Source organism: Atta colombica, unplaced genomic scaffold (genome assembly GCF_001594045.1).
Source record: "Atta colombica isolate Treedump-2 unplaced genomic scaffold, Acol1.0 scaffold41, whole genome shotgun sequence".
Taxonomy (NCBI): Eukaryota; Metazoa; Arthropoda; class Insecta; order Hymenoptera; family Formicidae; genus Atta; species Atta colombica.
In genome coordinates, this window is record NW_017259520.1 from 807,868 (window position 1) to 831,291 (window position 23,424).

The 23,424-nt window shown below is 36.1% G+C and overlaps 1 protein-coding gene across 1 annotated transcript in view; it reads left to right on the forward strand.

The window, feature by feature from the left end:
- The window catches only part of LOC108691159 (POU domain protein 2-like), a 136,911-nt gene that overhangs the window by 106,471 nt on the left and 7,016 nt on the right, over window positions 1–23,424 (forward strand). Inside the window, exon 5 of the mRNA XM_018198815.1 lies at window positions 22,549–22,685. Coding sequence (XP_018054304.1) covers window positions 22,549–22,685 — 137 coding nt within the window. The remainder of the gene's footprint in view (window positions 1–22,548; window positions 22,686–23,424) is intronic.

The window sequence follows — 23,424 nt, forward strand, 5'->3', positions numbered from 1 at the left end:
TGAATCCAATTTTTGAAGTTTAAGTTTCATTTTTCCTATTTGATGATTTCAGTGCTTTCTATATAATGAGAACAAGATTATCAAAAACTTTGGATTCAAATTTTATTTTATTCAGAATTGTACCATGTTTGAAATTGTATCACTTTACTCTAATATTTGTAATATTTATGACAATAAAATAAAAAATTTATAAAATAAGATAGATAATCGATTTTTTTACAAAAGATCTTCCATGCCGGAGACGTCAACTAATTTTTTTCCACGTAAAATATGTCGTAAAACCAATTACGTTCGGCAGATGCCGCTTACACGCAGCAGTTTATCATTTGCCCTGAGGAATTCTTCCGTGCCGTATAACCGGCCTTTTAACTTTAGAGAACCATCCGTGTGCATCCATTAGATTTTTCGTTAGGATCATAAAAGAATCACTAAAATATCTAAAAATCCTTTGCGGACGGTTCGACTGAATCGTTGATGATTTTCAGAAAAATTTAGTCCCTTTTCGAGACCCTTTTACGATTTTGACGAGGCGGAACGACTTAGACGAATTCGAAGTGCTAAAATTGCAAATGGCAACTTGACTCACGCGACACCTACTAAACATAACAGAAAGGGGAGCGCGTGCAAATTTTTAGCGTTATATTATCATATCGTGGGAAAGTTTCAGTTAGAGCTGCGTGACTATTGTCAGCAAATTGAAAGAGGAAACCAATTGGGAATATTATATATTCCGTAATTTGTCTGATTCCATAGCACCGAAAATTTATATATAACTATTTATTTCATGTTTACAATTTTTTATAATTAGATATATGTTCTATTATAAAGCTTACATTTACGTAAACATGAAAATATTAGAGCATAGTATAATAAATACACTATTATAATCTAACAAACGACCTTTAGTCCTTTAGATTCTTGCGTGTTTAGCAAAACAAACTTTTATATAACAGACCTAATAAGGAGAATTGTTAATTCCATGAACGTGTGTTTCGAGAACGACGGGACAAACTCGAAGGGTGTCACGCGTCACGAGATCTGACATAGCATGTATCGTTCTTCGCAGAAAGCGCGATAATGAGGGAGATGACAGAACGTAATGGATGCCGCCAAACGACTGCATCTGCAAAACTAAGAAACTTATTTGATGTGCGTAATAACGCAATCCTGCGAACATGCTTATAATAGTTATAATTATCAGTAGTTATGCGACATCTTTTTCATAATTTTAATATTAATCTGTTATTATATTTAAAAATAATTTTGACAGAAATATTATGTATTTATTGTTCTTAACATCAATTTTATATAAATATTACAATTGTAATATTGTATATTAAGACCAATTAATACATTATTGTTCGAACGTTTTATGCAAACATTAACGTCTATGGCCGACTATTTTTTTTTATAAAATTTCATTTATAATGTACAAAATATCAGAAAAAAACAAACCACGATAAAAAATTAAGACTAAACACAATCACTAATTTTATAATGAAACATTAAGACCCCCGATATTTATAGTCTCTTCTTATATTTAAGATCGCTTTAAGTACAGTTAAGATATCATAAATCAATTCAAACAGAATCATATTGACATCTCTTTAAGGTCTTGAAATAAGAATATGAAGATTATGAATAATAATTTTATACTCTAACAATCTTGCACAATGATTTAAACCAGGCTTGTTGAAAACTTAAAGAGCTAAACGCTTCCATTTCTCCATTGTCTCGTTGAGTGAGATAAATAGAAAACAAAAAAGATAGAACAGGCAATCATTTGATAGAGAGAACTCTAGCATCTATTCTTTTTGTTTTCCTTTCGTTTCGCTCAACGAGATAACAGAGAGAGGGAAACGTTCAGTTTTCAAGTTTTGGACAGGTCTGATTTAATATATATATTTCTTTAGAAAGAACAACTCACACAGTGAACTTGTTTCAGTTTTGAATGAATGTTTAACGTTCGATTGTAACGTTCAGTCAACAAAATACTAACTGACATCTACGTTCAATAATGTGTTAATTGTGTAATTAATTGTGTAATTGAGATAAACGAAGTATGCGATTGTCATCAAAGAAATATAAAAATATAATAATATAAAAACATAGTACGGGTTAAACCTCGATCTCGTCGATGGCACATCGAACTATCCTCTCAAAGTAAAATAAAACGGACGAATGGACAGAAACTAACAAAGGTGTAGAGCTAGCTGACAAAAAATTCGCGGTTGGACCGGCCTCTCGGAAATGCCGAACCGGTCGTAAACAGAAGGGCTCGCGCCCCTTCGCGAATGATGCTCCTCGTAGAAGTATCACAACGAAAAGAGCGGACCAAGTTCGAGCCAAAAAAGAAAGAAAAAGAAACGATTGGTAAATAGAAGTGAGGTATGAGGCGAGAACGGGATCCGATAGGATTTGACCGGTGGTAGCGAGCGGGATGGGGTGAAGGACACCGACCTGTGTTTTACTTTATAGCATTTAGGCCGTTGTTTGTCTTATTGCTATTAGTCTCCGTCAATTAGTAATTGCATTTTTAATGTCGATTCTGTGAATCGGGTCCACCGACCTGACACAGTGAGCCGCACGGGGGCCTCAACCTTGGTGGTTCGCGAGCGGGCCCGGGCGAATGGCTTAGTGGAGAGAAATTGTGTTCTTTCCTTGTATCGGTAGGTACTGTCAGGTACGGACGCTGCTGTCAGGAGGGGGGCATGTCATTAGGAGTCATTAATATCGCGGACCTCTGTAATTTGACACACTTCCGATCGCCTAGCGCCACCACCACCACCGCCACCCGCTTCATTTTTCTCCTTTGCCTCCACGTCTTCCAAACGCGACCATTCGTCCCGCAGCCACTTCATCGACTCCTCCTTGTCTTCCTTTTTGCGCTTCCTTGTGAATCATCATGTCAGGAATGATGAAACTGCCGACGAAACTGCCGTCGTATGCTCCGTGGCATGTTATTCGTGTCATTTCGCGTGATAGTCAGGGGTTCTCACGAAAGAAATAATCGCATGTTTGTCTTAGATTTTGTCGAATTTCGAAGAGATGTCGCGAGAGTTTAAAATATATATACACGGAAAGAACGGTTTTACTGAAGTACTTAAAAGTTTAGCAAAATACATATCTGAAAATGATATTGGACTATTAAAATTATGTAGAATTTAAACGTTGATGACTATACTGCAAAAAGTTTTTGCATTCTAGCAATCAGTTTAAGCATTCTACATAATTATTATAAATAAAATTATTTTCAGATACTTATATCTAGTTAAATTTTCAACAGTCAAATGCTTCAACAAAGCTATTCTTTCCGAATTTAGAACATAATTTTTAGAATATAATTAATATATAATATATTATAATATTTAAATCTAATTATTGATAAAAATAAATTTATAATGACAATATTTTAATTACGCTATTAAGAATTCTTCAAATGAACGATACATCAATATTAATTAATCTAAAAAATAGTTTGTCGCTTGTTGCATGCTTGATTATCGATGTTAGATCGTTTATGCGCTTATATTATACTTGAGACGCAATTACCTCTTATTAAGCCGTCAAAGCGAACCGAGACTTAGTGCTCGAAGCTGATACATGTCCGATTATGAAATCGTACTCGAGCGGATGCAATCGCTTGGTAATGCAGCCGCGATTAATATGATCCGCGGATGCTAATCGAGATTCTAATCGTTTATTCTCGCATCGTACCCGCACACCTGTTCGACCGATATGGCTAGACCAGGGATTCTTTTAACGCAGACTTCTCCGAGATCTTTCGAGCAGTCATGTTACTCATCATACTTTCTAATGTTGCTAGTACAAGCTTTTTATTTTCATAACAAAATGATGTCAGCTGCCATTAATTACAAGTAAAAAAAATCATAAATGTCACTTTAAACTATGAAATCAAAGAGAGAGAAAACAGTCACAATACTTATTTTATTCGATTTGTTATTTGTGATCTCACAATATTGCTTTTTTGTGAATGATAAAAGAAAAACATTGGATTTTGCATTTTTTCTAAATATTCTTTTATGATTTTTTTCAATTGCATCTTAAACCTTATGAAAATAGTAATATATATATTTTTCAATTAAAGCACGTTAAATATTGTATTAATAGTCGTTTCTTACAAATAATTCAACATTACAGTCGTCGTTTTTATATTCTGTAATTGTAAGAATGATCAATCGAAGATCGCTAGCTTCACATTTGAAGAATCATCTTTGCGTTCGCATCACGAATCAAAGCAAACGACAAAAGTCGATGACGATGGAAATCCTGAAGAGCTAGACGAGGATCGATTTCGCTTGGCATGCAAACGATTCCTGCGATAAACTTGCCTGAAGACTGTTCATTCATGCAAGCACGGATGATAGTACATCTTCTTGGTGACTTTCTTATTCAAATCGTTCGTCGGGCCAAGGCTCGACCGTGGAAAATCGCTTTTGAATGTTAAAATATTTTTCCGACTTCTACGAAGGAAGTTCTATTCTTCACACCTTGGCCCAAAATCACCAATTGTCACGTCAGTCACACATTAACTTGTGAAAATTCAGCCTGCAACTTTTTCCGTTTTTCTCTTTTGTTCTTTATTTACTTTGGAAATCATCATTTAACGAACTTAGAACTACTTAGTGAAAAAGTAATAATTCTATTAGTCCTATTGATTAATTTTTTTTTATATAAAGTCTTCTTATTAATATAAAATTAAATTATCAAATATTTTCTTTTTAAAACTTATGACTATATTTTTATTTGCTATTAATATTGATTAGTGAATTGAAAATAATTTTGATGAATTGGAATGATAATTACTAATAAAAATTCACTTCTTTGTTTAAAGAAAATTGTGATCGGTGCTGAGAAGCTGTACTGATCTTTATAACTCGAACTAGTTCACTTTGTTATTCGAATCGGAGAGATGAAACGAGAGTTTCTCTTTGAATATAAAGAAGTCCTTCTTTTCGAGCTTTTCAGGATTCATGCGTTACGATCGCAGCTAGATGGAGCAAATTCAAATTCCGCGATGGGATCTCTTGGGGATTTTCAGATTTTTATCGTTGGTATATCCACCAGTGAATGTCTTGCAAACGGAATATGCTAATTCTGCTGGAATGCTGATTGCGATGTTGATTTCTTTCTACTTGCTCATATTGTTTTTCTGATTGAAAATGAACGAACCAGTAAAATTCCGATCATATCAATCAGGACTTCGATTATCATAATTGGATATCTAGTTATCTTAGAATTAAAATAGAAAATTCTGATTTGCCCATTTTCATTAGAAATTTTTCAGTGAAGATATTTGGCTCACGCGGCTTAGAAAATTTTGTTATTTATTTTTATTTCAAGTTCTATACTTCATATATATTTTTGGAATTATAAATTGCAACTTTAATTAATTTTAATAGGCTGTTTTAAAAAATCTGGAATGTTATATCGATATATAACGGAAAAATATCTTCAAAGTATTCTACATAAAAATACGCGGCACGTTCGTGCGAGACGCCAGTTGTGATACCTGTATGCACCGTGAGAAGTCTAATCGCGTAAGTGGAAATGAAAACAAGTACAACGATCCTTTCTAAGAATGAAGGATCGTGGGCTGAAGATGTGAACGGAACCGCGGACGAAGAACCGAGAAGATTCGCGATTCCCCTTTCGCGAGGCGAAAGAGCTCGGCGAGATGTTTTCTCCCTTAGTCGGTGCGCATTTCTCACGAGTCGAGGACGACTTCCGTCCTCCGTTCTTGTTGCCTCCTAGAGAACGAGCAAACAGTCCGATTCGATCGCGCGGAGAGATTAATTCACTCGCCCACACTCCGAAAATTAAGTAAGTGCCGCGGAGAAGCAGCCGTGAGAAATTGTACAGTCGACAGAGAGGCGAGACGTTATTTATGAAAATAGCGTTGATCGACGGGTGGGTGTCGGCGCAATTGTCGTTACACGCGGCGCTAGAAAGGGAACCAAAGAAAGAGGCTAGCAATTAGCAATTTAACCAATAACTCTGCAATTGGTGATTCCATTAATGGGACGGCCGTTCCCACAGAAGACGCAACGTTTTTCATTGTTTTTCTGGCGCGGGGCTGCTCCTCTTTCACGAAGCCGTGTAATTGCCTCGTGAACGTATAATTATTGCATTAACGATTAATCTCTCTCTCCTACAGTTACTCGATCATCGATAGGGCCTGCTCGGCGCTCGATTGATTTCGTGTAGTACACGATATGTAACTCGGAGGTTGAGTGCAATTTTTTTTTTCGAACTATTCAGGTAGCTTTACGCACTTTCTCTTGCACACTCAGAAAAAAGTTTCTCCGATTAAAAAAAATTTAAGTCAAGGAAATTTCAAAGAAATTTGTGCATTGCTGTACGGTTAAAGAAAAACTTCTTTGATTTGAATGTCATTTACGATACAATACAGATACAATACAGTAAGAAATGCTAACAATATTTTGCTATTACATACAGAAAAAATATGTTTAAATTGAGGAAATTATTTTTCTTTTGTCGATTTTTTAAAAATTAGAATGAAAATATCTTTAAGAAAAATAAAAATTATTATTTAATTTCAAGAACTGGTTAAATCAAAGAAACTTTTCTCTGGATATAGATATTGTTGTCTAGATAATGCTAGCCGTAATTTATTTGACATCCCACAAATATAATTATTTCTTAAAGATGCAAACAAGCAGTCGATCTTTATAAAAAGTTCCGTCTGTCCTAAAAAATGTTTACAAAGCTAATTACTTTATTACAATATTGCGATAATTTTTTTCTTCTCAATATATTTCCTTTCTTTAAAAATGAAAGCTAAATTGCTTTTGACTTATAGGTTAAGATTTATTCTGATTTTTTAGTTAAAAAGGAAAAGTAAGAAAGCGTAAAATTTGCTTCGATACTATCTTTTTTTAGTACAAATGAAAAAAGAATGAAAGAAATGCAAATGTAAAAAAAATGTGACAACTTAATTTGTAATTTAAAAATGAAATGGAATACAATGGAAGAAAGAAAGAAAATTCTAAAATACTTCTTTTTAACCTGTCTAAAGAATCTCAATGATTGAAACAGAATCTAAATTAGTTATGATGTAAGCATAACATAGAAAATATCATACTCTTTGGAAAATCATGTCTCTGTTGTTTGTGGCAGCAGGCAAGAGATAGTTAAAACAGTCGAAAGCTACGCGTGATTACAGAAAATAAACCGTTAATAAATTCGTGCTGCGCCAGTGGGCGGACAAATTGACTGCCGATAGCGCGCAGGCTGTATCCCACATGGTCGATTATACATTAATTAAACAATCAATATTTATTAAGCTTATTATTGGACATGATCGCGCGAGCCCTAGCATTAATTCGATTGTGCGTACGCGCAGTGAGGTCAGGCGTTATTTCGTTTAATAGGCGCCGTATTGTTCATAACGATGCAATAAATATGGACACGGGCAAATGAAGACGATAAATTATCGAACGCCCCCGTTGTCAGCACCGGGTGTCTCCCGTTTGTCTTTCTAGCCTTTCTACTTGGCTCTCTTCTCAATTATCGCAGATGTTAAAATAAAATTTGTTCTCAAAGAATACAAATTTTGTTTGCTGTAAAGTATTATTTGATTATTATCGCTGTTACTATATTTTTTTTAAATTGAAATAATTTATAGGATGTAAAAGAACAAAAATCAAATTTATTTGAGCGTAATTAAAACATATTCAAATAAAATAATATTGTTTTTTAACGGTTTTATTCAAATATTAATTAAACAATTTTGCAATATTTGCAAAGATTTTTGTTAAATTTATAAAATAATTAAATTTATAAAATAATGGGTCGTAAAAAATAAATATGGTGAAATTGAGACTCCCTACAAAATACCGGAAGTAACAACTTAACTACTGGATGACCATTTAAACGCGGTTTCAACCCCTCGATACAATCTACGATTCTCAACCCCAGCCTTGCTTCCGCCTTTCCTTCCTTACCGCTTATTATAATCAATTAGCGCCATGTTATCTACCAGCACGCAATTGTACAGATTGTCGATACGTATACACCCGCTGTCGAGGGGTGCAACCCTCGTAGTTTTTTATATGCACCATACATTCGCGGGGGTGGGCCTGCAACAGGCTGATGAGTAGCGAGATCTTTTTAGGATCCCTGTTTTTTACTTGTCTTCCTTTTTTATACGTAATGCGATGTATGTTAGCATGCTTGTAAAACGCGCTATGTGTAAATTTCTTTAGATTATATTGAGTCGCGTATATTCGAACGTAGAAATTATATAATCTTATATCATATAATTATATAATCTTTAATCATTTGCAACAAATGCAACGTCATTTATTGCAGACGATATTGTACTGTTCTTAAAAGCAGATTAAAGATCTTAATACGATATGGAAGATAGAGAGAAATTTATAAATTACTTCGTACTCTCGATATTTTTATAACCTTGTATTCACATGGGATCTCAGAGTAGTTTCTATCAATGGCGGAATTAATGATATTGTAAGAAAGACCAACCTCTCCCTTTTCCCCCGAGGATAACGCAACGATGGACGGATTAAATTGCGCGAGAAATACGAGACGTGCGCGTTTATCTTAAGCATCGAATTGTATGAGTCAACTGACACACGGGAACTCAGTCTGTGCAAGCTACGACGGTATGTACGATTCGTTGCCTGTAAATTTCTCGTTTACTCGCGGTAAGGGTGTATGCACCGGCAAACAAGAAAGAGTGCGTACAAGGGAGCAAGAAAAAGAAAGGTGAGAAAGAGACAAAGAGAGTGACGAAGGCAGCGCCTATCGCTCTTTCCGCGTCTTTCCTCGAAGATCTTTTACGCTTCTGCAGAAACCCGATAGCCCTGTCAGCCATTAAGCCAGAGTCGTGCTCGGTGAAAGGTTGGTAGGGACGGCGAAGGGCGAGAACGGAGTCGGTAACAATCGGGGAGGAAAGAGAGAGGGAAGTTCTCTCTCTCCTCGTCAGCGCGTGGAGGAAAGGGGGTGGTAAAGTACGGAGGGGCTCCGGAAAAGGGAGAAAAAGGCACACCTCTGTGTGTGCAAGAGGCTGCCTCCTCTATCGCAGAACTTCGCGATCATCTCGGTAAGAATATAACGCGAGTGCGTTAACGTCGACATAGGTATTGCCGTGTAACCGTTAAAAGATGGGTGCGATTTTCCCCTCAGACATTATCGAGCGATTTTTTAATCTTTCGACAATCTTCGCTCATCGTCTCGTTCACGTTTCAAATATATAGTTACACAATGATTGCATTCAGCAGAAAATGCAGTTTTGCAACTGTTGCAAAATTTTCAGATTGGTTTATACATTTATTAGATTCAGTGAGGAACTAAAGACCAATATTGAAGAATTTTTCAATAATTGCAAAGCTGCTTTTTTTGCTGAACGCAGCCAATTATAACAGTTCATTGAAAAATAATATGAAATAATACCATATAATAACAAAAAGAATATAAATTTGATAATTTACAATATTTATACATTGTTAAATATTAAAAGAGCAATGATTACCTGATCTCCTGAGTTAAAAATAATATTTTTTTACTTTTATGTGTGCCAAATGTAAATAAATTAAATTTGAATAAATAATAAATTAAATTGAATTTAATTATTTTTTAGAATTGAATTGTTTAACTTCATTGTTTTAGTTAAATTAATTTAGTCAAATTAATTTAGTTAAATTATGAGACGATTCTATTGCCAAGTAATTGTCATTTCGTAGAGAAACAGCGATCGCGTCTAGACGTCAATAATTGTGACAAAAGGACAAAAGACGATACGCGCAGGTAAACGTCACCGTTATATTCTTATATCTCTTCCAAGATGATCATCTTCGAAGCAACCGGAGTCTGCGTCGTCGTCATCAAAGTGGCGAGACCTCGAAATAATTAAATCTATTACGACCGTCTAATTCTGATCGCCGTAGGGATCAAAATTCATAATTAGTTTAATCGTTCAACTAAACGAGTTTCACTAACAAAGAGACGACGAGTAAAAAAAAGCAATAAAAAGAGAGATTGTTATAAATATTCAAGATGGGAAGGAGAATGTATGGTATATCCGTCTGGGAGAAAATGGATACATATTCTCTCATTAGTCTATTGTACTAATGTTATATAAGTTTTAGAGTTATTTACATACATATAACTATATCGACCCCCCATTATACTAATTTCAAGAAACGGATTTATTTGCGAATGTAATGAAAACTTGAATGTAGGTTAATATTAATGAATTTACGATGTATTAATCTCACAAAGCAATTTTCTCCGTTCTAATTTTTATTCCCAACGTTTCGGAGCGGAACTGTTTTAACAACAAGCGTTATTATACGTGATATACATTATTTCTTCAGCAACGAAGTGTGACAGATGAAAATAGACTTCAAGAAGTATAATCTTAAATCAATGATGATAAAGCACATTTTTCATGTTATCCTATCACTCTCTCAATTATTCCTAAAGGAAAGAAACTGACCTCTTGATACATTATTATTACTATCCTTAGTACACACGATAATTTTCCAGTCCTTTACCATACGATGTTATTCACAGGGTTGGTAAAAAACATGTTTTAAACAGTTTAAAACATGCTTAATTGATGTTTTTAATATGTTTGAAATATTTTTTTACAGTACTATTTAAAGTATATTTGAAACGTTAAAAACATATTTAAGAAAAAACACAATATATGTTTTATTCTATTGGTGAAAAAAAAAATCCATTAGTCTTTACCAACTCAACATTCGTATCCTAGATTAAGATTTTTATCAATTTTTTTTATTTTTTATTTAATAAATTATCTACAAAAAATATTAAGTCATTTTTTATATATACTTTAATTTTAGAAAGTATTTATAAGATTGTGTTTTTAAATAAAATTATATATAAATGTTACAACTAATTACTTCCTAGTTTTTTTTAAGAAAAGAAATGTGCAAATGAATGATCCAATTTGTTTGTTGGACTAATGTTTATACTAAAGATACATCACTTGTTCAAAATTGTGTCCGCTCTCACGCAAAGTTGCATTAAATTCGATCAAGTGGGGAATAATTCTCAACAAATGGCATTGTCTTTTATTCTGAAAAAAACTGGCACTGTTTTCAGAAAAGACACAGAATGTACGCGGCCACATCGACGTGAACAACGATCAGCATGAGATTATTGAAGAGAAACTTCTGCGGGAGCTTGATAAGCTTGGGGTATTTCACACTTGGCCAGATCTTGTATCGCGCGGGGTGTTAATGTAGCGTTATTTAACTCGGTTAGATGGTCTCCCCTTGACTGGACGGCTGTCCGTTTCGCGGAGAACCCCTGGAAAAATCCGGGGGTGCTCGTCGTCCCGTGAAAACACCACGGGGCAGTGACACGCATAAAATAGCCAGCTATTCCGTTTAAAGCACGTCAGGTGATAGGTGATCACGCGTTGAAAGTTGCTTTTCGTTCATTGTTCGTCTACCGCAGTTTACATATAGACAGGGAGAAATTCATATAATTTTGTTGAATTTGGTTTTATAACGACGTTATAAGTACATAAATAATTAATTATTCTATTATATATATATTCTTTATATTTTTTATTTATCTATATATTATTTATTTATAGTTCAATAAATTATGTAAATGTTATAAGAAAATAAACATCACTTAATACTAGAACTGCTGTTATTTTAGTTCTTCTTTTCAAATTAATTTGAATTTGCACGTGGAGTTTTAAATTTTGTTAATTTTTCATAAATAATCATAATTTATTACAAGTAATTTTACTTTTATGCTGATAACTCTCTTGTAAAAAGTTAGATTATCTTGAATCGCGATTAAGTTAATTTAGACAGTTCTATTATTAATTAATATATATATGAATTAAATAAAGATTATTAATTAATATATATATATGAATTAAATAAAGATTATTTATATATTAATTAAGTGATGTTTATCTTCTCTGAAAATTCACCGCACACTTTATTGCCACATCACGTACCTTATCTACACTACACATATATTAAATATATCAAATATTAGATAAAATTACTTCTTGACATCGCTAAGATAATTTTTTCCTTGAACGTAATTTTATGTGAAAATGTAATGCATCGAACACGACTTATATAAATTTACTATCTGGGGAGCGTGGCGATCGGTGCTACTTTAAGGACGTCGATAAATTCTCATTCTCACAGAAGATGAATATCGATTCGGTAGGTAGCACGTGCCTAAAAGGCAATATCTGGCGAATATGTTAAGGAAGTCGCATACATCGGGGTCAGTACAGCGTGAAAATAGAATGTAAAGTGCTTGCAGGCTTCCCTGCTTATACTGACCGGCCGCGGGGCGGCCTTAGACGCAATAGGGCGGTTTCCACAGGGGGTTGGTTTGACGTGTATGACGTGCCGGCCACGTGACTAGCCTGCCAAGTCGACAATCACTGCCCTGGACTACGCAGGGCGAATCTTAAATATGGGATATTCAAATAATCTCGACATTGTCTACTCGCTCTTTTTTTCGAAGAACTGACGAAGATTCGCTGTTCTCATGATTAATGATAATTTTGCGATCATGTAATAAAATTTACATTAAAATGGAATTGAAAGTAAAGTAACATAGAATACTGTAACTTTATTCCGGAAAGAAAACTGCAATTTCCTGCGCGCTTAGTAATATCTATCACCCCAATCTTTAGCGATTTAAAATTCCATTGTCCAGCTCTTTGCCCTCGGAAAAGAGATCTAGAAATCAAATTTCGCCCAATACACGGGAAAGTTGCTCGTAAGAGAGTGGAAGTGGTCAGCATGCAGGTCTACCGCACCATACATCACTGCCAGTCGAGCGACAAAGGGTGCCAATGCGAAATAGTGTCGAGGTATCGTCGCGAAACTTTCTCTCTTCGGTAACGTTCTTCTTTATATGCATAGTTTCATTTCCTTATCGGAAATTTACAGCGAACAGTGATATAGTGAAGGCGAAACGATTTCTCGTTCGCGTCTCACCATTATTTCTATGAGATCCCTAATTATAATTACGTTTTTACTTATAAAAATTATTTACCTATAAAAATTATAATGCAATTTTATTCGTTAAACATTATCAAACAACATTATCATGTATTCCTCTAACGCTTTTGAAATATTCATCAAATTCTCTTTTCTGAGTTACTTTTTTTCTTAAATGCAAAGTTAAATGCCTTTTTTTTATAAATTTAAGATTGTAAAATTCTTAAATTATTTAAACTCTTACAATGTTGAGTATTTAGATCAATTGCCGAAACATTCTATCTGCATCTGAAGGACGGCTGCGTTTGATCGAGTAGCACGTGTCGAAGGGCCCGCACATTGCCTCTGTCTAACGGTATGGTCGCGTTGATGATGACGAGCGATGACGGCAGCAGCCTAACTGTTATCCGGTCGACTGTTTACCGATCCCCGCATCTGCCGCGCGATCGCCTATTTCGTTTTCATCGCGTTGCAATCGCGGTTAATGGCGCCATGCGTCCGAGCATCTTTGGCTGCTTACCTGACCCTTAATTTGGGGTTTCGCCAGTATAAGCTCTGGACAACAATGATCATCGAATTTCGATCAATAGCTCCGGGCTCAAACTCACCATGGCCTCCGAAAACAGACAGAATAAATTAAGTTCCATTCGTCGGCGAAATCCGTAATATTCATTTAGAGATTCGTTGCGCGCGTGATGTTGACAATTTTCTCATATAAATCGTTGATTAGAAAATGGATCGAAATTTAATTCTAAAAGATCAGTCTTTTACGCGCCATGATAGAATCAGCTTTAATATCATCGTTGATTTTATTTTTAACAAAAATTCTACAACTGTTTAGATCAATGAATAAATGTCATGATAAGAATTTAAAAAACAAATATTAAAGAATAAATTGGCTCAAATAGATTAAAAATTCAATTAAAATATTACAAGAAGCAAATTATTCAACGCTATAATTTAATGCAAAATAGTATTTAATAATAAACAATAAACGTTAAAAAAATGAATATAATTTTAATCTATACAGCACAGAAGAGCTTGCAAGATTGCTATGTTTGCAATGTTACTGCCATGTTACAAGCTGCTTTTGCATCATGGAAATATACACTGAAAAAAAAGATTGGCTGCTGCAGCAAATCAGATGGTTAAATATGGCATAGTATTTTTAATTGACTGCAACATTTTTGCTTGCGTTAGACAATTAAAATCCTGTACTGACATTGCGGATAGGCTAACACAACTAAAAATTAGCTGCAGCAATCAAAAAAATATTGGCTATTACAGCCAAGTAAAAATGCTATGCTATATTTTACCATCTAATTTGCTACAGTAGCCAATCTTTTCTTTCAGTGTACATAAGAATATAATCATGACATAAGATTATTCCGTTTAATGCTTAAGAATCCTTTCGAGTACAGAAGTATCCGTACATCTTGTCGCTCCTTGTTCGGGACACATATGTGCGCGTGCGTAAAAAAGACACAGGAGAAAAGGGGGAGGAAGAGAGGAGGATGCGGCCACGTGCCTCCGGTAGCACGCGACCAACCTAACGGTTTTAGACTCACCCCACACACGCCGAGCTCGGAAACCAGTCCACCCCTTCTCTCGTCACCCTTGCCGAGCCGCCGGGCAATGCCGGTTCAAAACACGCCAGACGAAACACTGTTATTCTATTGGCCCTGGTATCTATCCCCCTATGGTGCCCTCCCCTTTGATACGCTTCTCTCGTCGTCTACAATCTCGTCGCGGTAACAGCAGCGATTTTCGTCAACAACATCCGGACAATACTTATGCAACGTAGAGTTTCCCTGCTAGGGTTCCTGGCAGATTCTCAATCATGATTTTTACACGCGAAACTTGTCTGAGAAAATATTTTTGGGGCAATATACTGTGTAATCTCTTTTATGGTCATCTTTTACCTCTTGATAATTTATGAGATCTTAGAATATTTCATATAATCGGAAGATATTAGTTTGTCATATACTTGACACTATTCCGTTCTTTATAAAGAATTCCTGAATCACAATACATCACCTTTAGTCATTTTTTTACATGAAACAGTCGTAAAGCCTCGCAGTGTTAAAATGCTTCAAGGTAACGATGTAGAAACCGATCGGATCTGATCTGTTATGTCGGACGTTTCCTCGTGGTAGTCTCGGGGTCCTGCTCTGAATGAAAACCGGGGCCCGGCCAAGCATAATCGAATGACGTAAGGCCCTAATAAAATCGTAAGTCGGTTGACAGGCGGTGCATATACCTCGGGAATAATACCCGGGGAATTTCCTCCCCCGTAACCCGGGCCGGGTTGTATTGTCGTTGCCTTACGTAAGAATGGCGACGAAGAAACGACGCGGAGGGCAGATGCTGCTTAGACATTCGGTCGCGTTGCTACACGACCGAGAAAGAAGAACGGCTGGGAGGAGAGGAACCCGGCTCTAATGCGATCTGCCATCTTAGAGGGGTGTGCGTCTTGCTGAGACGCGAGTAAATCGGGGAAAAAGGAACTTTATAACGATGAGAAACATCTACTTGCTGCTGCCGCCCTTTCAGAAAATGTGCAAGTAATTGCGACATTTGCGATATATGCGCGGGAAAAAGTTAATATGAATATCTCGAATATCAAAATGTGTTGATAAGTTTTAAGTTATACTAAAATGAGAAAGAAATAATATAATATATTATAGTAGAAATATTTTACATTAATTAAATTTGGAATTTTTTGTTTAAATTAATGCTGAGCATTGCATTGCAAATCCAAGTAAGTGTCTTCATATATGTGTGCGATTTAGAATTTTCTATGTAAAAATAACATTATGAATGCTATTCATTTAGTAACACATGTTTAATCAGCACATATTCTATTTTTCTTAGCATTCAATGAGTAGTAAAGATAGAACAAAATTTGTGTCATTAAATGGAAAGAACAGTATACAACACATTTAAATGTGTAAATCCATTTTTATTGCAGTACAGTGTGAATGCACTTATTACACATTTAGAGTGTGATCTATTTTTAACCGATTTTAATGAATTTTCCAATTGGAAAATAAATGCTCTTTTTTTATCGAAGAGAACGTGTAATGGTAATGTAAACCCTGACAGTAAAAGTTCTATAAATCATAATATGCTGTAAATTAATTTTTAAGAAATCATTCGCGATCACGAACAAGTTATACCAATTATTATGAGAGTTCTTAGGTGAAAACAATTAAGAAGAATATGTGGGAACTTCATAATTTTTAGGGCCAAGAAAACTTCTGCAAAAGAATATTATTTTTCATTTGAAAAAGAAATAAAAGTTATAATCGAATTTGTGTATGATTTTATCGTATTAAAGTCTTGGAAAAATCGCGAAAGGTTACGAAGAAAACTGATCGATTATAAGACCATCATGGAGCAAGAAGAAACAATATAAAGAAGTAAAAGGGCAGGAAATCAGGTAAATCGCTGACGAGATGATCGCGAATTCGCGGGTGGATCGGCAATGTAAAAGAGAGGGCGAGGGGGATTAAACGGGGAGAGAATGCGGGATGCAACCGCGAAATCGGACCGAGCCGTGAAAATAACGATTTCTCTTTTGTGACGCGTTCCATATACGTTAAAGCGAGAAGGGCCGGCTTCAGTAGGAGGGATTCATCATCGGGCCCGCGTGACTCGCCGATATTTTTCCCGGGACGCGGTTCAAAGAATCGATATTTTATGTAGATCGCGCGGAAAGAGCAGCACGCCCTCATCGTCGATGGCTATTCTCGCCCTGGCGAACAAAAACACTTTAAGCCAGAGAACGAGCGGAAGAACGAGAATGAAAGAAATAGAAGAAAAAGAGACGAAGAGAATCTCTGGAAGGGAAGATGAACAGAGAGAAAGAGAGAGAGAAAAGAGATTGCCGTTTAGGAAGGGATTCTGGTTGCACGGTGGCCAGAATTCATCCAGAAAATGGAACTTTTTCATGGCGATTCCTCGCTCGCGAACGGAGAAAGCGTCTGTCGCTATTCATCGGCCGAGTCCGCCAATTTAGATGGGAATGTATAAGCTACTGTTCGGTAAAATCGAAACATGATAGAATCGAATCCAGGTTGCTTGACTCTAATATCAGATTTATAATAAATGATTCTCGAATTCATTGATTAAACATGTATTAAGAACTCGCACAATTTGGAAAAAGAATTTAATGCAATTCGTAAAAGTAAAGTTGTGATTCTGGCACGTTGGCAAAAAGTAGTAATAACACTTTAAATTATTAATAAGTATTGCAGCTATAATTACATTAAGGTTAATTAATAATAATTGAGTTAAAAGTCAAATGAATCTAGAATTTATCATAGTTCTGATTTTACCAAATGTTACTTACACGTTCATTCGGACTTTGACTTGGACGAATTAGTTCTGGGAAACTTTTATTGTATTCTGATGTATGTAATATTCATGAGAAGCGGTATATAATTCAGACGTTGGTTTATATGGATCTCAGAGAACACTGCTCACATTGTGTTACTTCGTATTGTGTGTATTTCTTGTATTATAATTTAGATTAACTAGGAAATGTTCATGTTAAAACACATAACAGGGCGAAAGACTTGTTCTGGTAGAAATTATCTTCATTAGAGTGTATTCGCAACGTTTAATTTCACGAACAAATGCGATGTTTACATTTAATTAATTCAAAATACTATATATTTATAAAATTATATATATTTCTAAACTTATTTGTATCAATATACAAAGAATATCACACATTTAAATTAATAATAAATTAGTTCCAATAAGTTCTCGAGTTTATGATTTTTCCGGTCTGACTTTCCGATTCAATAAATAGGAGATCATCACTAGGAGATTAATTTCTTTGCTATTTTCTTTTGAGACTAACATAAGTTTTGCCAAAAATCGCCTAATCTTCAGTAGCCTTCAGGTGCGCTATTGTGCGCCGTTTTATCACCTGACGGACGTGACTCGCACGCGGTGAACACTCCTGATCTTGGAGGTTGCTCGTGCTCGGGTCATCGGCCACGTAGTTTTTCGCCGTAAGTCACGCGAGGAGTTCTCTTAAGGGACGAAGGCGAAGGTCGCCATCGCAACCTCGCATCCTCGACCTCTCGTAAGAGCGGCACGTATAACACGAGGGCTGCATCCACAGCTGCACTTCCCCACCGACGCCGTCCGTGTGTATCATCGCTTGCGTTTGTACTACTCTGCTTGACGACGATGTTTTCGACTCGCATTCGTACGAGTGTGCGTGGGTGATGGATAGACGGTTACCGTGTCACTCGTGCAAAGCGCTAAACGGACTTGAATGGCTCGAAATTGCATGGGCGACTGCATTGTGACCGCGTCGACGGCACAATGGACGGCCGTGCGATGAGCGCGCGAGTGTGCGTGCGTCGATGTGTATGCAGATGCGACACAAAGAGACGTCGAGGAGATCCATCGGGAGATAACGATCTTCCAGATGAGCGACATTCTTTCGTATAGCTCGATATCGAATCGATACCGGCTCGAGATCGGCGGGTGGATCGGCGATCCGAATGGCCGGTCCTTTCATTCGACTGTAAGGTCGCAGGTGTGAATTTGCTGGTAGTTTGAAACTAATAGCGAAGTCGTTATACTTTATTTGTTAATCGCGAGAGGAATGGCATCAAAGATATTTGCAAAAGAGATAAAGAGAGATAGAAAAAGTTAGAGTTGTTATTGAGAATGATTTATGCGGACAGAAGGTTTTGAAATATGAAAATTTAACCAGATACAGATCTGAAAATAATTTTGTTAGACCATAAAAATAATTATGTAAAAACTGATTGGTAGATTGACAAAGCTTTTTGCAACATTATATATATCAAATACATAATTATTTTGATGATTATCTATATAATTATTTTGATGCAACGAAATTATTTTCAAATCTGCATCTACCTAAACTTTTGAATAATTTTTGCTCCAGTAAAATCTTTCTGTGTGCTCCGTAACATTTTTTTTAAATTTTATAATAGCTTTCCAAAATCCTTTTATATAGAATATATTCTTTGTATCTGAAGATCTATCTCTTTCTAGCGCAACCGATCTTTCTAGCGCACGAGACTTTATGAAATAAAAATCCGTTAGCGGTTCACATTCACGTCTCTGTTCTTTATCTCTCTCTTTCGTACAGATACGAGTGTCTACTCTAAACAAAATTTATCGTGACTATCCGTTGGCTTTTTTTTAAACTATCGCCTGTGATTCGTTGAGAGCAAAGCGTCAGTTATTCGCGTACTGGAAAAAAACCGAAAAAAAACCGTCGCTTCCTGTCGCATTACCTCCCCTTCTTTCTTCTTCTGTCTCTAAATACATGTGCGTTTGTATGTGATTTTGCACGCGTATATGTTGTAAAGAAATAAAACCAATCGATGGTAGTTTCATCCGCGAATCACTCTCTCTTTTTCTGTTATCAAAGACGTTGCACCTGGTACATAATACGAATCGCCATCTTTAACGCGTCGTTCGTCGTAACGTACAAAGGAGAGCAAGGGTAAAATCGAAACTGGCAGAAATCACCCCAAAAATCTTGGACCCCTTCTTCTATCTCCCCACTACTAACACTGTCTTTACCGTTTGCGAGGAGTCTGCAAAGGGGCTCACAGATTCTCACGGAAAAAAAGCGTAATTTTCGATGAAAAAAGGGAAGGGATGATGCAAATTCGTGGATGAAAAAGGAAAGCCTCGTGTGAGCCGCGTATGTACCTGCCGCAATATTCTGCGCGTTAGAAAGGACGAGGAGTAGTAGGTACGGGGAGTAATGGGTCGCGCAGACGAAGGAGGAAGGGCCCAAGATACACCCAGATGGGGTAGAACGTGCTGAACGGAGCAAAATTTTATAGAGAATCCGCTCCAATGTTGTGCGTGCGCGCCAGTTTCCTGAAGGTATCCTACCTGACCTGTTGCGTCTTTTTTCTCCCTTTTTTTTTTACGATTTCGGGGGAATCATCCCGTCAGGTAACGCAGATGGAGAAGCGAAAATCGGGTCGGGCCCCCGAAAAATGACGCCGCGTTCTAGCAGGATATTCACTGGATTTTGAATTCCTTCACTCTTCTTCTTCTACGTTCTTCTACGTAACGATCGTTCCCGTAGCCCCAGTAGCACCTCGACGGACCCGAAGGATGTAGTCCCCCACCTGCGTTGCAGCGGAGCGTTTTTACAACGTTCTCGCGAGCGTTTATCTCCATTTTTGGTTTCTCTTCTCCAGCTTTTATCCTGGAATCGGGAGTCGATGGGAAAGTACCACGAGAAGAGTGGCACCAAATGGCTAAGCGACTTCTACTTTTTGGCATTGCTGACCCTCGTCCCCTTTCGACATTACCTCTCCATGGTTTTCGACTTTTCCCACAAGAATGTAAGGGAATAGCTTTTTTCTTTGTCTTTAGTCGCGGCTGATTGCTCGCTTCAATTTATGTGTTTTTACGTTTACCTCGTAAACGCAAAGGATCGTTACAAAGTCTAACAAAAGAGTATGATGTGTAGATAATGTTGTCGAAACAATGATGAAAAGTATTAAGATCCATAGTATCATTAATAAATATAATTTATCAAATTTAATTTAATATAATTTACGTAATTCTGTAAATATCAGGAGACATGATAAATCAATCATTTGTTAAATTGATTCTTATGATTACATCGTGTACTATATAATTTTTATGATTACATGGTAACATTTGCATTTATAGAAATGTGCTGTGAAATTACGTTTATGTAACTTCATTACTTAATATATAAATTTAATAATATCTACAAATCATTTCTAGCTTTTTTCTTTCCAATTTGACAATCTATATACCTAATGACTTTTTTTTTAATCCATGATGGTTACAAATTTCTTTAAAAATTCCATAACTTTTCTAGACAAAATTTCATAATTTTCCCTGATTTAAGTTTTTTTTAACATAACAATGTAATTTACTATTAATATTGCTGACACTGCTCGTATTTTTAATTGTTGCTGTATTCGAAAACTGCATAGATGTGATAAACATAAACTTACGTTAAACTTCTTTAAAGCGAAGAATTTTTATTTTCCAAAAAATTTTGCAAAATTCTTTTTTTCCTGATTTCTCTGATCATTTTCAATTCCCTGACAATTTCCTAATTTCCCTGATTCTCAGTTTTGTGACAAGTTTGTAATCGATTATACATATATCTATATCTAATATATTTTTTATAATTTGCACAAGTTCTTTTGTGATCAATTAATGTAGGAAAGTTTGTATGAAACGAAATCCTAAAGTTTATTGCTTCTGATAAAGTCCATAGAATCTCATTGTTGCGACAGCAGCCCTGAGCGTGACATACGTTGCTATAAATCCCCCTTCAAAATAGTATATCGGCGTATCGAAATAATTATTAAAAATCGCGCGAGCCAATCGCGGTGCATAAGCCCGTGTTCTCCGAATCAGCGAAACGGTTCCATGCCATTATTCGACAACCCCGGCGCGAACGAGACGAAGGAAGCTCTTAGTAAAGGGGTGGCGAGGGAGAAAGTAGACATAAGATACGATGATGGATGCTCACGAAGGGTTGCTGCTGTAGTAGGGGAGGAGGACACGCCGAAAGGGCAAAAGGGTTCTCCTCGATCCACCAATCAGCCTGATGTAACTATGAGACCGACCAATCCCAGGGCCCAACAGGACCATGTAGTAGTGGGGAAGATTGGTGCGCCCTTAGGGGTACGATTTCGTTGCGTCATTCTGACATTCGCTCTGTATCAGTTCGTCGACGAAGATCAACAGTGACTTCTAGGACTCGAAACGATCTCCGACAAACCAGCTTCTTCGAAACCGTTTTTTTTTATGGATCCTTAAACTCACGTCAATCGCTGCGCATAAATATTAATGAGGTGTTTACGATAATTAACTCAAAGACGTCCGTTCCAATTATTGCAAACTTAATTATTTTCTCAATCGATCGTCAGTTAACATTGCGCGAAAAAACGTGAACAATCGGTGCGTTTTTTTTTTTATCGGAGTGCACAGCTTTTTTTTGTCTTATGTCTTCCGAAGCGCAATGGGATCGCGCCGATCGATAGATCAACGTGGGATCGCCGAGCGCGATCCCTTTCGCGTGAGAAATCGTTCGCCGTGCTGGACCTCGAGAAACGTCCCAATGTAGGGACGACGAACGAAACGGAAAGCTATGATGGTCTTCCTGGAAGAGTCCAGGATGATCTTCGCGGATATGCGTCTTCATGCCACCAGCACGCCGACCAGCACCCCCACGCGATACCATCATCAGAAGTATAGAGCGCAGAACAATAACGATTGTACGACAATAGCACAATTCTTTTCTGATAAATTTGATAATAAAATACGGAATCTAAAAATATAAATATTTTAAGTTCTGAGTCTTGAAACGTCAATGTTGCGCTACATCTTGAGTGCTTAATAAGAGTAAAAACAGAGATTTAATTTTAAAGATTTATCAGGCATAAAAAATTTAAACAAAAAAAAATTTAGATCGAACAAATATTTCAGAGATCAAGATTGTTATTTGTTGCAGATGCAGACTTGCATGGGGATGTCGATGGTCCTGAACTTAGCGGAGATGACAGGAGTATCGCAAGTGACATTCAAGATGCTACCGAGGCGCATCTTGATAATGACTCCATGGACTCGGACAGGGAAGCTCTCAATCTGGTAAATAAATTTTGATCTAATTCTATTTTGATTTATTCTTTTTGTATATTTTTTTTATATTCGCGATTGTAATATTTTTTTAATTGGTGTTGAAATTGAATTATTTTGTTAACGAAGATTTCTCTTGTACCTGTTTAATTTAATATTTTATAAATGATGTAAAATATATATTATTCAATATTTATTATGAATATTTATTATGAATATGATTGTGATTAGAAGACAAAAAGATATTGACTATGTGTTTGTCATGTATTATTGCGCGTTATTAATAATTATCGGAAATGCATATAGAGTGCTGAAAAGAGGCGCGGCTTTTAGTGCCGCGAGCAAAATACGAGTACAATTCGCAAAAATAATTTGCACGGCATCTTGCGTGCACGAAGCTGCAGATTGCTTGTATAATACGCGCGAAATTAGTCGCTCTTCGTGTCAATGGTTCTATTAACATTGACACGTCTGATATATGTTCTTAAAATTAATAACGAATGACAAACATTTTTATGGTTTTAATAAATTATTTATTTATTCATATATACGTTATTGTTAAAAAATGTAAAAACGTGTAGCATCTTCGGTTCATTTATTCAATCAACATAAAATTACAAGCGCTAAATTTGCCAGTTGTAGTAATTTTTATGACAATACAAAAAACAAATATTTTAAAAAGTTACATGGTGAATATAGTAATATAGTGAAGTAATCCGTGTGTACACACACATATATATATATATATATA